General features: G+C 53.5%; 8 protein-coding genes across 8 annotated transcripts; 5 read left to right on the top strand and 3 right to left on the bottom strand.

Moving 5' to 3' along the window:
* Window positions 1–2,882: 2,882 nt before the first annotated feature.
* Window positions 2,883–3,440, bottom strand: QC761_0083070 (uncharacterized protein; the record flags this gene model as incomplete). Its single annotated transcript, XM_062872875.1, has 2 exons — window positions 2,883–3,087; window positions 3,145–3,440. 2 exons carry the CDS (start codon window positions 3,438–3,440, stop codon window positions 2,883–2,885), a joined length of 501 nt encoding a protein of 166 aa, XP_062731273.1.
* A 324-nt stretch (window positions 3,441–3,764) lies between these two features.
* On the bottom strand, window positions 3,765–4,490 carry QC761_506405 (uncharacterized protein; the record flags this gene model as incomplete). The annotated part of the gene is made up of 1 exon (XM_062879863.1): window positions 3,765–4,490. The coding sequence occupies one exon, from the start codon at window positions 4,488–4,490 to the stop codon at window positions 3,765–3,767; it is 726 nt and encodes a 241-aa protein (XP_062731272.1).
* A 576-nt stretch (window positions 4,491–5,066) lies between these two features.
* On the bottom strand, window positions 5,067–6,095 carry QC761_506407 (uncharacterized protein; the record flags this gene model as incomplete). Its single annotated transcript, XM_062879864.1, has 1 exon — window positions 5,067–6,095. One exon carries the CDS (start codon window positions 6,093–6,095, stop codon window positions 5,067–5,069), a length of 1,029 nt encoding a protein of 342 aa, XP_062731271.1.
* Window positions 6,096–6,741: 646 nt separating this feature from the next.
* QC761_506410 (uncharacterized protein) lies at window positions 6,742–7,448 on the top strand (the record flags this gene model as incomplete). Its single annotated transcript, XM_062879865.1, has 3 exons — window positions 6,742–6,826; window positions 6,909–7,035; window positions 7,109–7,448. 3 exons carry the CDS (start codon window positions 6,742–6,744, stop codon window positions 7,446–7,448), a joined length of 552 nt encoding a protein of 183 aa, XP_062731270.1.
* Window positions 7,449–8,697: 1,249 nt separating this feature from the next.
* On the top strand, window positions 8,698–9,792 carry QC761_506420 (uncharacterized protein; the record flags this gene model as incomplete). Its single annotated transcript, XM_062879866.1, has 1 exon — window positions 8,698–9,792. One exon carries the CDS (start codon window positions 8,698–8,700, stop codon window positions 9,790–9,792), a length of 1,095 nt encoding a protein of 364 aa, XP_062731269.1.
* A 784-nt stretch (window positions 9,793–10,576) lies between these two features.
* QC761_506430 (uncharacterized protein) lies at window positions 10,577–11,512 on the top strand (the record flags this gene model as incomplete). The annotated part of the gene is made up of 3 exons (XM_062879867.1): window positions 10,577–10,624; window positions 10,687–11,124; window positions 11,175–11,512. The coding sequence occupies 3 exons, from the start codon at window positions 10,577–10,579 to the stop codon at window positions 11,328–11,330; spliced, it is 642 nt and encodes a 213-aa protein (XP_062731268.1). The 3' UTR covers window positions 11,331–11,512.
* Window positions 11,513–11,957: 445 nt separating this feature from the next.
* Window positions 11,958–13,191, top strand: QC761_506440 (uncharacterized protein). Its single transcript, XM_062879868.1, has 3 exons — window positions 11,958–12,334; window positions 12,387–12,815; window positions 12,870–13,191. Exons 1-3 carry the CDS (start codon window positions 12,287–12,289, stop codon window positions 13,020–13,022), a joined length of 630 nt encoding a protein of 209 aa, XP_062731267.1. The 5' UTR covers window positions 11,958–12,286; the 3' UTR covers window positions 13,023–13,191.
* Window positions 13,192–14,036: 845 nt separating this feature from the next.
* Window positions 14,037–15,350, top strand: QC761_506450 (uncharacterized protein; the record flags this gene model as incomplete). The annotated part of the gene is made up of 2 exons (XM_062879869.1): window positions 14,037–14,769; window positions 14,806–15,350. The coding sequence occupies 2 exons, from the start codon at window positions 14,037–14,039 to the stop codon at window positions 15,348–15,350; spliced, it is 1,278 nt and encodes a 425-aa protein (XP_062731266.1).

Raw genomic sequence — 15,350 nt, 5'->3', positions numbered from 1 at the left:
TTGACGATGAGGCTCGACAGACTCCGCCATCTCACGACACCTCTCTCAATTAACTCCCCGTCGAGATGGCCTTTCTACTCATGAAACGATGGACCCCCTTGCCACTGGCGGAGGCGGCCTCGCCTTGATCACAACAATTGTCAATGTCTCCAAGACCATATACTCTTTTGTCAAACAGGTTCGACAAGCACGCACCGATCTGGACGCCATATCTCGAGAACTCAGCTCATCGAAACTTGTTCTCGCGCTTCTTTATTGAAGACGACGAAAACGAGAATATCGAGTTTCCCGAGGCCCTCACCTGGCACATATGCGGCATCGTTGACAACTGTCAACATGTCGTTGGAGATATCGAAGACTGTGTGGAAAAGTACAAATCTAATACTCGTGGCAGGAGTGTCTCGTGGACGTTGTCGAGTCAAGACGACATGTCAAAGCTACGGAGGAGCATCGAAGCCCACAAATCGGCACTTGATTTAGGCCTCGACATGCTAGCACTGTATGCATAACCATGTTCAAGGCCTACTGACACATGCTTACCGAGTCAAGGCACCTCGCTAGAGAGACGATGATTGGGACATGAGAAATTCGCCAAGACACATCGGCCATCAAGGAAGACACTGCTCTCATTCTGGAGGAGATAGCGAAGCTACAGGCCCGGCTTCCAGCTGACTGCCTGAGTCCAACTGACTTTGTGTTACAGAGATACTTGGAAGAGTTGAGTGCCCTCACTGAAACCGACCATGACAGTATGTCGGTTCAATGGCTCGAACCTTGACATCCATCTTCGGCGGTCTCTATTCGATCTGGCTCCTGCTCCCGCTCCAATCTTCTAAAGTCTACACAATCTTCTTCTCAGGAAGCCTCCCAAAGGGCTACTAAAACCGGCCCGATTCCTAATAGTCGAGCATTGCAGCTTCTTATCGTCTTAAACCCCATCCTCGGCTACCTAAGACAGGCATCATTCATAAGCCTTCTACAGCGTCCCTGAGCCCTACCCAACCTCCCCTCTCAAATTCTCATGCCGTGGCCCAACTATATCCCAGCCGACATACAGTCACCTACTTGCCCAAACCCCCATCATGTATACTCCATACCCGCCCGACAAAACCATCGATTAAGCAGTCGACTAAAACATAAAGGAGTAGCAGGCAGAATTGGGACCCTAGGGTGGTTTGTACCACTAGCGAGCTCCTGAATCATGTTTCACCCATCAGAGACCACAGGCTTCTGGTAGTGCTCAATCTCCAATCAAAGCCATGGCCAGAATTTCAGCTAGACAGAACACGAAGCAGCTTTGATTCTCTTGTCCGTGACTTGGCAAACGCACCCGCTCACCGACGTCTATCGTTGGACGGAAAGGAGGCTACGGACACGTTCACGGCAATCGTGATGACTGTCCGGTCACTTGTTTCCGAGGACTTGCGGTCCGCATATGTCCAACTTCACGGTGATGCCATGGTGGCGCGGCAACTTTACCAGTTTGAAGTCTTCGAGGTCTGGATCGTTCCTCTGTGCTTTTCGTGGGCGGGGAAACTGAATACACAACAGGAATATCCTTTCGTCACTGTCAAGTTCTTCACGTTGCCGTTCGGCCACTGGCGCCAGATCTTGGCTACCAGGGCCTGTTTTGTCAGCTAGAACATCCGCTACGTCCATCATTAGTCTTGAATACAGGGTGGGCAATAAGCCAAGTAATTACTTACTTGACATGCAAGCCAAGTTAAATAAGTAAGTCAAGTAAGGCCTATTTTTGACCAAGCCAAGTCAAGCCCTCCCACCGGCTTGGCTTGAGGGCTTGACCAAGCTGCCAAGGCCGGGATTCTGGCCGGGAGGGTGTCCCGGAAGACCGGGAGTCCCTGACCGGGCCGGAAGACTGGTCGGAAAAACACCCTTCCGGGCTCCGGCCGAGGGCTTAGCGGCGTATCAAGTTCGGCTTACATGTAAGCCAAGTTGTGGCTTCTACACCTGTCCCAAGCTTTTAAATGGCAGCGTGGTACTTACTAACCTGACAGGGAAAATAGCACAGACATTTAATCTATTCTTTTCAAAGTCACAGTACTACCAACCGGTGAATTTCCCATACAATTTCAAGTACCTATACTAACAGCGAATGAGTGCCCCATTTGCCTCAATCACCCTTTGAAGCCTCCGGGGCATACTGTAAACAAGTGAACGAATCAATTCAGAAGGCACTGCCTCCCAGGTTTCTAGAATTGCCCTACGTAAGGCCCTGGGGCTAGGGCTGTAGATATTATACCGCATTTCGAACCAATCTTTCATCCAAAACCACACATTTTCAATAGGGTTCAAATCAGGGCTTTTCGCCGGCCAAGTCATAGTTCAATATCTAGCCTTCTGATGTAAGCCCTGGTTGCATATAGAAGAGTGAGGAGAGCCATCATCATGTTAAAAAACCACAGAAGTACCCTATACCTTTTTCTCCATAATAAAACCGTAGATTATAGGAAAAATATACCTCATAATACTTCTCGCTATTAATCCCACCATATTCCTTTTCCCACACAAAAGAGGCAGCCTTTTCACACCCACATATTATACCCCAAAACATCCAACCGTAAGGCTTTTGCCGTATAGTAGCCCAGGCCTTGATATCTTCAAATCGTGTAAAGTAAGCCACCTTTTTCACATCGGGTCATTAGTAGCCCAGGCCTCGTCACTAAAGGTCACGTGCTCCCAGTCTTCCGGGCGAGGCCGAAGTGCCAATTGCTCACGGACAAAGGCCAGTTGTTCGGCCCGGTATTGGGCGGTGAGCTTGATCGTCCGCGGTGGGACCTGACGACTAAAGTCGGCTGCTCTCATGGCTGTGGTGAAGGCCGTATCCTTCCAGTGTTCAGATCCTTCCAAATAAAGCTTTAAATCTAGCCAACTAAGCTTGCGAGCGATAAGGTCGTCCTTGAGGGGGCGAGTAATACGGTCCTTCTCAACCGCGAGGGCTTCCGGCTACGACGGTTGGTTCGCGGGGTCAACGGTGTAGTGAGAGCATATTGAATCTGTTTATCCGGCGCGCCAGTGGCCTCGCGTATAACCGCGTAGGACATATGGGCGTCTTCGCCCAGGCACGTATTCGAATCTGTGGCCAGTCAGTTAGTCAGTGAGAATTGAAGAGGGTTAGGGATATATATGGCTACATTTTGCTCACGCGGGAGCTCTGGGCCCTTGTGAGCGTTCAGGTGCCAGTGTGGCCGTTGTTGCCTTGCCAATTGAAACCGGTAGAAGCGCTCGACTGTGGGTGACGTGTGAATATCGTTGTGGTTGATAAGAGCGTTAATTCCATCGTGGTGTGGCCCTGGTGTTGCACGAGAGGGTTCGCATTTCCTTAAGAATTGAGAGGTACCGGTGCCATAGAAATTGGTAACAAAGCGACTTCGGATTCGGTGGATTTCGATATTGCGTATTTGGCTGCTGATCGCCGACATATTGGCCTGTTGTTTTGTGGGGCAAGTCACACGCTACCGTATATTCTCTCGGTATAGGTGTAGGTAAAAAAAAACGGCAAGCCGGACCAAGTCAAGCCAAGTCAGACCCCAAGCTTGACTTGACTTGGCTTATTGCCCACCCTGCTTGAATTTTTGTAAGCCTGGCTTGGAAATTCGAGTTTCGAACATTCATCTTGCTCGGCAGTTGAAAGGCGGCATCACCGTCGGGTCGCGGTCTGTTGTCAAATCATCCATTATTTTGTAGCATTTATTTGGTTAATGGCTGTCTTCAACCTCATCCACCACCCAAGTTCAATCCCCTTTTTATACCACAACCATGCCACCGGCAATAGCGACAACGGCGGCAGCGACAGCGACAGCGACGTATCCTGTCTCTCTGGCACCAGCAGCAGTAGATGTGTCGGTAGACTGGGCGCTTCCCTCCTTCGACTCGGTATCCTTCCCGCCGGCACCTGCCTCCTCGCTTGGGCCGATGGTGGTGGTGGGCGCGACAATGACGGTGCGAGATGGGCTTGGGGAGGTGGTGAGGAGATCGGAATCGGGGAGCGACATGGCAGCAAACGCCGTGTGGCACGAGTCCATGTCGCTCATAGCAACGAACAAGAAGTCAAAAGCCATGTCTTTGGGGCATTTGGCCTTGAGGCTGGATACAGCAGGCCCGATGGAACTGGCGTAACTGGCCTGGGCCAAGCGATAGGTGGACCACTCGGACTGAAGAGACGAAGGGGGATCCGGCATCTCTTTGTCATAAATGGCGTAGCAGATGTTGAGCACGTCGCCCAAGCTGTTGCCGTTTTTGGCTTCGTTCGCGCTAGCCATCCAGTCCTCAAGTTTATCGCTGGGCTCTGGCTTTCGCGCCTGTATGGAGGCAAGCTGAGCGTGGCATTCCAACTTGAGAGCGCTCTCGCTCTGGCGGCGGTTGAAGATGGGTGCCGCGGTGATGGCTGGGGCTTGAGCCGGGGCCGGGGCCGGGTTGGCGAGGACGAGGGATGCGCCGGCGAGGGCGGAGACGAGCGTGTAGGCGAGCATGTTTTCTGTTGTTTTGGGGTGTCTTTGGTGTGATCCAGGTGTGTTTGATCTTTGCTGATGCAGAAGAAAGGAAATGGGAAAAGGAATACAACGAACTAGACGTTCTTATACTCGAGGAATTGATCTGTGAGAAAAGCCAATAACGCCTATCTTGAGGTTGGAATCCACTAATGAGCCTTCACAAACTTCCGTGGTTCGCGGCCAGCCACAGCAAACTGTAAGATATCACGTGTGCTAAGGGAGTTCTTTCTGCCTGTGTACGCAGTTCGTCTTGGGTGGGCTTGTTGAAGCCTCACAAAGCTTGGAGAGAGCTGGCGTCAGATGTGGATGTTAGATATGTGAGAGGGGAGCTCACTAACGATGTCATCGATGGTGGCGGTGCACACTCGGGCTTAAGAAGCATTGGGAAGGTGTTATTGGTTCGGGCTTGGCGATGATTGGTAGGTCGGGGGCACTCGCATTCGGGAGTCGATCCCGATCATAGGTCTGCAACAGGTTTGGTTTGCGGCTTGGAATGCCGACGTTGAATTTGATACACATTATCATTTAGCTACCCAGTGTTATTACCAATCCTCTTTACAGCGCAGCCATGGCACCGACAACGGCGAGAGCGGCGGCGGCAGCAACAGCCACATGTCCAGTCTCCCTTGGGCCACCAGCGGTGGATATGCTGGTCGTCTCGGTGCTCCCCTCCTCACTACCACCATTTCCGTTCCCATCAGCGCCCTCATCCTCGCTGTCATTCCCGCTGACATCTGTCTCCTCACTTGACCCGGGCGCCGTGGTTGAAGGCGCAAGAACGTTTGTCGGAGTCGGGCCGGTGGTAGCGAAATCGTCACCATCAGTAGCGGTAAGGTACGGCACGGCATCCATGTACGCCTTGTACGCTCGGCTGCACGAGACCTCCTCAGTGATGGCCAGCAGTCCTCCAGCGGCGGCGATGACGGAAGGGCAGCCCATGGCGGACAGCTCGTACGCAGGGGCCTTCATGGAGATGGCAAACATTTGAGCCTCGGACATGTAGCTGGACCACTGGGACGCGAGAGAAGAGGGCGGTTCCAGAGTGCTTTTGCCCCATCTGGCGGCGCACATTGCTTTGATGTCGGTGTAGTCGGTGAATAGCTTGAGGTTCTCGGGCTGGTTCATCCATTGGATGATTGGGTGTTCATGTGGGAGATCGGGGGCTCTTGCCATCATGGACTCATAATGGGCCTGGCACTTGAGTTCGAGAGCGCTTTCGCTCTGGCGCTCGTAGATTGGTGCTGGGGTTATGAGGGGAGCTGGGGAGGCGAGGGCGAGGGATGCGCCGCCGATGAGGGCTGAGACGAGCGTGTAGGTGAACATTTTGTGATGTTTTCTTTTGGCGTTGGGCCACGGTATTTTGGATCGTGAGAGGCAAAGTGCGGATGTGGGAAGTAAAAGAGTGAAATGCACGATGGCTGCCTGCTGGTGGAAAGGGAACGTGGAGGCTGTGATACACGATGGGGGTGGCAACTGTTTTTGTAGGTTCTTTTTTAATGGACCTTTGCATGGGAAATTGCAACATTCAGGGGTGTTGGTTGGTTTGGAGCCGTTGGACTTGGCAAGGTCATCCAGGTGGATCATCCAAATGCGACCTCGCATTCGGATCTCGGAACTAATGCCGAGCAGATCTATGAGCTTTTCGGTCCGGGATGGCTGACATGGTGTTGAATAGCTGAGCGGGAGACTGTTGTTGAGGTTACTGGATGAATGTGCATTATATTGGACCGCATAACATCGGTTCTGTCGATGGATCTGAACGGAGCCCCCAACTCGATTGTCGGGTATGTAGTGCTTACAGTGGTTCTACCTTGCCCATATACCACTGCAACGTCAGACCAAGTAACGGCAGTACAGGGACCTACGTCCTTGAAGGACGGAGTAGCCAGCGACAGACTCCTATGTATCCCAGGCTGGGAGCGACACCAATGCCGAACATGGATGCAAAGGATGACCACTCGGGTAATTCTATTCATCCCCACAAATTGCAACTTTGCACAACAACTCATGCCGAGACTAACATTACTATACAGGATTTAGTTCTACTGGCAAGATGCAGGATAGGTTGCCCAACATTATTACAAGAAAGGAGGGGGTTACAGACAGCCAAGGAGCGGTCGAGGGGAGGCATCAGTATTGACGGGAATGTTAATCTGACTTGACCTCCAATTTTTGACCAGGGACTACTCATCCTATGCCGACAGGCATAGCAATGCATATATTCTACACCATGGCGTACCTTCTATTCTGGATCCTGGCCTTCGCCGCAATAACCGTTACCGCGAGCGACAATCCTCTCGACACGATCCTCCCTCGTCAGCAAAACATCTCCTCCACCTGGCCCTGCGGCCCCTTTTCCACCCGAGGTCGCGATATCGTCAACTCTCGGAGGCGAAGTAATCACATGGGCGGGCGTCAACTGGCCCCTCAGCCGAGAGACCATGATCCCCGAAGGCCTGGAACACGCCTCTGCCGATTCCATCCTCGACCGCATCGCCTCCGCAGGCTTTAACTTTATTCGAATGTTGTTTTTCCCCCCTCCTCTCCCCCGACCCATTGGCATTCTTCCCATCACTGATTGTGTCACGGTGTCACAGGCCCTACGCAATCGAAATGATCGACCTCTTCTACCTCAACAACCAAACCGACACTCCCTTCCCCCAGACTCTCATCTCTGCCCTCGGCCCAGACAACGGCGCCCTCATCACCTCCCAGATTCTCCTCCATAATCCCATCTGGACGCGTAACACGACACTGTTCAAAATCTGGTCTGACATTGTCCGCGTCGCCGCCCGAAAGAATCTGTACATCCACCCCGACGCGCACGTCTCAAAGGCGGAGTGGTGCTGCTCCCAGACCGACGGGAATGCCTGGTTTGGGGACGAGCACTTTGATATTGAGAACTTGACGCGAGGGCTGGGTTACGTAGCCGAATGAGCGGGGGATCACGCTAATATCATTAGCGTGTCTTTGCGGAATGAATTGCGGGAGTCGTAGGGGATGGCTAGGGCGGGTTCAGGTTACAACTGGGTTAATTTCGTGGGGAAAATGACTGCTGCTGCTGGTGGGGTAATTCACGCTGCGAATGAGGATTTGTTGATTCTTGGGGGGGAATGCAGTACGGGCAGGATTTGTCTGCGCTGACAAGTGAAAGGAGTTTGATGACGGCGGGCGTGGAGGAGGAGCGGTGCGCGCGCCGGGCCAGAGGTTGACGCCTGTTAATTTGAGTGAGTTTGGGAGAAGGCAGGATGGGGGGGTTGATGAGCGACGTGCTGTTGGGTTGTCTGAAGGAGTTTTACAAAGAGGTATGGGGTCAGCTGGGCGATGTGAAGCTTGGCGGGGAGGTATTGGATCCGGGATGGGAGGCAGCAGGATGAGGAAACCTAGGGGCTGTTGAATGGGACGTGGGATGGGTGGAGGTTTGAAGAGAGCGTGGAGGGGTTTTGGAAACCTTGGTTGAAGAATATATGGGGTTGGGCGGCGGATGATGGGTGAGTTTCCAACTTGGCTTTGGAAACCTGGTGGGCAGAAATGGTGTGTGTGATGTCAGAGCCAGTTGGTTAGCTTTGAATTTCGGCAGCGAAGTGGTTAATGCATGGAGACGAGTCATCACTTCGCAGTTCTCGCAGACTAAGATAGACCAATTCTAAGTACATCCTCATTTACCATAATACATCAAGGCATTCTACAATCCAATGGTGATAAGGTACCAAGAGCCCCACTATCACCCGAGGCATAATGGCGGAGAATGCGGTTGCTTATTAAGAGCTGCAGGATTACTCAACAGCTCCTCCCGTTCTTTGTTCACTAATCACTGCACCCAACACCGACGGGCAGCGAATCCCGGCCTGCATATCCCAGAACGAGCCTCACCACCTCAGGGCTACTTGGCACGATGAACTCTCAGCCGGGATTCATTCGGGAGGGAGGTGCGTTCGAGTACCGAACCATGAGATTTGTCAAGGACATTGCTTTGAAATGCTTGACGATTTGGACTTCCTTTGGACACTAGAATCCTTCAATGGGGACCACCTTAGGTATTAATGGCATCGTGCCCCAACAAACTAATTTTCTCGCCTGGCCATAGCGGACTGTGAGTCTTTCAGACCAGAGACCGCGACTTAAATATTGAGAATCTTCTACTTTCAGAGTCAATTTATCTTGAGGCACAACAAGGCTCATATCCATGATCCTGCCCACATCGTCATCATCAACCAGCTGTCCATCTATTCCCGCCAACACGACCACCATGTCCAAAGGCCTCGCCCTCATCACCGGCATAAACGGCTTCATCGCCGCCCGCACCGCCCTCACCTTTCTCCAAGCCGGCTACCGTGTCCGCGGCACGGCCCGCTCCCTCCACTCCACCAAGCCCCTCCTCTCCGCCATCTCGGCCGAACTAGTTGCCAACCTCGAGATCGTCGAAGTCCCCGACATCACCATCCCCGGAGCATTCGACCAAGCCATCAAAGGCGTCACCACCGTCGCCCACCTCGCCTCCCCCATCTTCCTCACCTCCACCGCCCCCGGACCCGTCCTCAAGGCCGCCGTCGAGGGAACTCAAAGAGTCCTCGAGTCAGCCCTCAGCGAACCCACCGTCAAATCCTTCACCCTCATGAGTTCGGTCGCTGCCATCATCGACACCGAGTCCGCCAACACCCACTACGACGAGTCAAACTGGAATGAGTCCTCAGAGAGGCTTGTCTGGGAGCTGGGCAACGAAGTTCCAGGGTATATCCTCTACTTTGCCAGCAAGACCGCCGCTGAAAAGGCCCTCTGGAAGTTTAGAGATGAGCACAAACCAGCCTTCAAAATCGCGGCTGTCAACCCCGTCTATGTCGCTGGCCCACCCGTTGTTGTGCCGGAGTCAAGGGACAAGATTCACGGGACGACAAAGCTGATCAGTGATGTTTACTCTGGCACTGAGCTGGCTAAGTCGGGGTTGCCTGGGGCGTTTCCCTCGTATGTGGATGTGAGGGATGTGGCGAGGGTGATATTGTTTGGGGCGGAGAACCCGGAAAAGGTGGATGGGGAGAGGTTTTTGTTGAGTGGGTATCATGTTCCCGCTCAGGCGGTGGCGGATATCTTGAGGGAGAGGTATCCTGAGAGGGAGGGGGTGATTGAGAAGGGGGAGCCGGGGCAGGGGTATGAGAAGGGGTATGGGTATCCCAAGGAGAGGGTCTACGATGGAAGCAAGGTGGTGAGGGTTACGGGAGAGGGGTATATTCCTTGGGAGAAGACTGTTGTTGATTTTGTGGAGAGCGTCAAGGCAATTTTGTGAGGGGTTGAGGCTATCTAATGGGGACTTTTCCTTTTACTGCAGTGGTAGATGGATTATAGAAACCTTGGGGGTTAATTCCAGGTCGTCAAGTCTAAACTGTCTTCCTCTTATTTTTGCATCGTGATTGAGAATTCTGGTACCTACTCCTTCCCGTGGTCTGGATTTTGACTGCGCTTTCCCGTTGAGAAACTCGGTGACGCAACCCGCACAACGGCCCTTAGCAGAACAAAGTGAGAGCAGGCAGGAGCGACTTAGCCATATGCGGGGCTGGTAGGGAATTGTTTCCCCACTGTATGTCAAGGCACCTATCTTTTCGATTGCTCCTGCCACATGAGCCGAAAACCATGCGCTGAAAATTGGGGGCAAGTGGGTTTGGGACTGTTAAGGAAGGAGGTCACAGGACGCGGATTAAGAGCATCAAGATGCCCGTCAAAGAGACATCTAAATGTTGTGGCCTCGAGTGGAGGGACAAAAGTGGTATATCTGTTCCCTGAGCGGCTAACGAAACGGGATGCCTGCTCTCGAGATATCGGACGAGTATCACAAGATCCCAACCGATGGGGCCGTCTGAACCGCAGCAGAAGGACACGGAACAACACGGTGGAGATAAGCGGCCGCCCGAGATGCTCTCTTTGGTCTGTGCAAGCAACTCTCTCACGCATATATACTTTGCAATTTGTCTCCCCTGGACCTCTTTCTTTTCCACAACCAACCTCGACAACAACTTCCAGTCTCCCATTCACAACGACAGCCGCAAGACCAACTCTGAACTTCACCCCTCACAATGCTTTCCATCTCCGCTTTCATTGCCAGCGGCCTGGCTCTCGCCAGTGTACGTTTTTGATCGTAACTGAACCAGGATTCAAAGCCCCAGGTTGCTAACAGCCACCCCAGGTTGCCCACGGCGCCCCTGAATTCGCATCCATCCGCTCTGACCAGCCCGATGTTTCTAGCTACGCCACCGTTCCCATCACCTGGGAGCTCCCCGTCAAGGCTGACGACCCTGCTGGCGCTACTGTCGAAGTGACCGGCACCATCGAGGAGGCTATCGCCCAGATGGATGCCACTTACCCCGGCTGGAACGAAACTTTCCAGGCTCACCTGCCCCCTCCCCCTACCGTTGACAGCGGCGCCTTTGATCTTGCGGCTCTTGATGATCCCGAGTCCTACATTTGCAAGCTTGACCAGTGGAAGGAGGCTGGCCAGCTTTCTATTCTCCGCGGCATTGAATACCTCCGTGGTCTGACTGGCTCGGCCAAGAACGGCCCCGGCCCTGGCGAGTGCGGTCGTGTTTCCTGCTCTTGGCAGTCGGCTATTTGGTGGTGCAACGACGTGAGTTTATCTTGTCATTAATCGTGGGGCTGCTGCTGACCATGAAACAGAACGACACGGAGAAGGAGGTTGGCTGGAATGATATTGCCGATGGGACTTTGTACATCCTCCAGAAGTGCTCTCGGGATGCCCAGTATGTCAAGGGTCAGGCTTTCTACAAGGACAAGTGGAACGTGATTGTTCGTTATGACAACGACAGCTGTTAAATGCAGCAAGTTGTGGGCAACATTAGGGATAGTGGGAGGACCTATAAGGGACTGTAGCAGGAATTTATCACGTTGGTCTGTGACCGAATACACTGAGTTACGGGCATGTGAAACATGTAAGAAGTGGAAAAGCTGTTAAATAGCATCTGAAGCACGAGGAATTGAAATGCGATTATACCTACCTGCTTATTGAAGCTATCCCTAAGGCAATTGCCACGTGTACATCATCCAGCTATATTTGTGCATGGCCTTCTTACGCCGTACCTTACGGACCACTGACACTACCATCACTATAGTCAAATATCACTCACAATGGCGATCACACCAAGCAGCCACCGAGACACTATATAAAGTACCATATAACAAGGATCTCGAAGTTGTCAACCCACCCATTGCAACCGTCTCCCCCGTTACATGACTCCCTCGCAGGTGTAAATCTTGTTGAGAGTGATGCAATGGACAGTCAACTGGTAGGACTGAAGGCCCACTTGTAGAGCAAGATACCCGGTAAACACGCAGGCATGCAGCGCTGGTTGCTCCTGTTACGTAGTCCCGGTACTCCTGCCCCATACGGCGGGAACCATGAGCTCACCGTTGGGGCAATGTTGGTGTCATTAGACCCAGATCAAGAGCACCAGCACAACAGTCAACAAAGGCATATCAGGAGATTTGTGGCTCCAAGTGGGGTAACGAAGCGGCGTATCTGGTCCGGAAAGATCGGGTGCCGGTCATATGAACTCCGCCTAAGGCATCGTCTGAAGAGCAGTGGTGGAGTTTTGGGGCCGACCGAAGTAGTCCCACCGACTCGTCAACTTTCTCCTCAACTGTATATATTTGCCTTTCTACCCTCCTTCGCCCTTTTTCTTTTCCACTACCGCACTTAAGAGCACTTCCACACTACCATCGACAAACAACAACCAACAGCCACAAATCTACAACTTGAACACTCGGACACAATGTTGTCCATTTCCACCATCTTCGCCGGTTTTCTGGCCCTGATCAGCGTAAGTTCTCTAGGCGATATGAATACAGTTCACCAGTTAACATGTCTTACAGGCTGTTCATACCGCTCCCACCTCCCTCGATGAACAGCCGGGCTCCGTCTCGGGCTACGGCATAGTCCCGATCTCCTGGGACCTTCCCGTCAACCTCGACGACCCCACTGGTGCCACCGTTACAGTGACCGGCACTATTCAGGAGGCCATCGCCCAGATGGACGCCAGCTACCCCGGCTGGAACGCCACCTTCCAGGCCCGGGTGACTCCTCCCTCAGGCGATAGTGCCAGCTTGGACTCCACGGCCAACCTTGACGACCCGGACGACATCAACTGTAACGTGGACTACAAGTACGCAGGCAAGGTTACCATCGTGTGGGGTATCAACTACCTGCGTAGTATCACTGGCAAGCCGAAGAACGGCCCAGGCCCAAACAATTGCGGGCGTGTTAGCTGTTCTTGGAACTCGGCCATCTATTGGTGCAATGATGTTAGTTGTCCATGGCCCAGATTCCTACCTTTGATATCTGCTAACCAGGAACAGGATACCGTTGAGAAGGAGCTCACCTGGAATGATATCGCTGATGGCGCATCAGCTGTAAACGAAGCGTGTAAGACTAACCGGGGTCACGATTCCAAGGGGCGCGGCAGCTACGATGACCATTGGAATGTTCTTGTTCGTGGGGATGTCTGTTGATTACAGCTCGTTATCCACGACATAGGTACTAGGGATACCGGAGTGTTCCTGGGACTTGGCAACAGGAGTTGACCTCGCTAGTCTCTGACCAAATAGACTGGTCTTTGAGTTTTAATAGTCACGGATTTGACGGTGAAATGTTGAATAATTGTACCTAAGTGAGCCCTCCAAGTTTCACAGAGCTTGCTCTCAATGCATAATGAAACAAGAACCTAGGTGGACTACTAACACCGATTACCTCAACTCCCCACCTCGATATGTGAATTCTGGTGGCTGTCGCCAAGTGGCTGTCGGGCATGATTGAACAAAGACTCACTTACTAGAGATTCCCAATCTGGCAGCATTGTTTGAGGAGCTTCCGACCCGGAAAGTTCTGCGGGCCCACACATTGTGTTTTTGTGGTTGTTCTTGGGCATGGTTTTTCTTTCACCATATCTCGAGTGTTTTTGTGCTGGCACTTGGAAGATAGTGACGGGCCCCTCGGCCCAAGGCTAGACAATTCCTTTCACTGAACATGTTTTAACCACCTCAGTTGCAAAAGACGGTCATCGCCAGCTGTTCGGGTACACATAATCTATAATGGTTTTATCTCCCTTCAGCACGATTAGGAGGGTCTTTGGCAGCTTCAGAGGTGATAGCGTGCCACAGGACCGGCAGGAGCCCGATGGCTGGGATCATAGGCTGAACCCAGGCGAGGCCAGACGCAGATATGATGTTAACCCCAGGGTACCTCAACCAGTTGACTACAACCCTCCCGGGAGATGGCAACGCCAAAGGCGCGTCGGCGGGGGGCCTCGCCGCATGCTACCATCAGCAATTGATATTTACGCCTTGCCTATGGGTCCAAGACCTGCTCCTTCCCCTGCCAGAGCTGAGGGTTCCAAAAAGAGACCACCTCTCCCTTCTAACAGACCTCCTCCTCTGATTGCGAGACGTCCTGTCCCTATTAGCAAAACTGATCCTGTTTACGGCGATCGACGTTCGCCTCCAACAATTAGACGGTCACCTCCAACAATGAGACGTTCGCCTCCAGCTCCAGGACTTAGACCTCCATCCCTCCCTGCGCTTCCAAGACCTACTCGCCCTGCCCCTTGGTCCCGCCCAGTGACCTACCCTCCTCCACAGGATTACCGTCCAACACCACCAGTCCCCTACCTCAACCTGCCCCCCGCACCCCCCGTGGCACCCCTCCGACCCCGCGGCCCTCGGCCCCCAGCCCCCTACGTAGACTCAGTAACCGACTATTCTGAATCCTCCGAGCCCTCTGTTCCCGCGGGTCCAGGTCCAAGTCGCGGCCGCGGTCGCGGTACCCCCTCCTCCCCCGCCAAACAAGTCAGATCCTCCCTCCCCCCCCTCGAGCCCCCGCCCCAAATCGACCCCTCCATCAACCCCATCCTCCGCGCCCACCTCACCGCCCTCAGCCCCGAAACCCGCCGCGTCCTCCCCTCCATCCTCACCCGCCTCGGCCGCACCTCCCACGCCCAAACATGCGAACAATTCGACTTCACCAACACCACCCGACTCGACCCCTCCATCCGCCCGGCCAAAAGCCCACAAGTAACCGTCAAAGTAGTCAACATGGACACCCTAGAAGCGGCCCTCTCCCTCCCCGAGCGGGACCCCCCCCTCCCCAAAGACGGGCAGCCAGTCCGGTTCAGGCCATTAATCCTCAACTGTAGCGACGTCGACCGCCCCTCCGGGAACGAGAGGCGGGGTAGTAGACACGGGGATTTCTCCCAGAGCGAGAGTCTGTGCTAGAGGACTTCTCTCGGGATGAGTCTAGAACGGGGGCGGCACCCGATGGGAATGAACACCTCTGTGCTCTACAGTCCGTACGTTCAAGTTGTTCGTCGGGACACATCTCATCGCTTCCTCGATCTGGACCACCCCGAAAATTTGCCCGTCGTGGCGGCCATCACGATGGGGGCGCAGTACCGCCCCGAGACAAAAACCTACATGGTGCCTGCTGAGCTGGGGAGGACGAGGCCGAAGCAGGCTTTTCATCGGTATACTGACAGAGAAAGGCTCAAGATGAGGATGAGGTCGACGCTGAGGGTGGCGGGGATGCACAGGCATACTAGGTTGGTTCTTGGGGCGGTGGGGTGCGGGACGAGATACAAGAACCCGGCCGAGGATGTGGCGTTGTGCTGGTTGGAGGTGTTGAGGGGGGATGAGTTTGCGGTGGATTGGTGGACCGATGTGGTGTTTGCTGTGTGGGACCCGCCTGGGGCAGGACCGGATTCGGTGTCCAAGTTTAATCATGAGATTTTTAAACGGGTGCTGGATGGGAAGCACGTGGGGGAGTGTTATTGGAGGTTGCATGAGTAG

The sequence above is a fragment of the Podospora bellae-mahoneyi genome, chromosome 5 (assembly GCF_035222275.1).
Source record: "Podospora bellae-mahoneyi strain CBS 112042 chromosome 5, whole genome shotgun sequence".
Lineage (NCBI taxonomy): Eukaryota > Fungi > Ascomycota > Sordariomycetes > Sordariales > Podosporaceae > Podospora > Podospora bellae-mahoneyi.
This window is presented reverse-complemented; position numbering and strand designations above follow the sequence as displayed.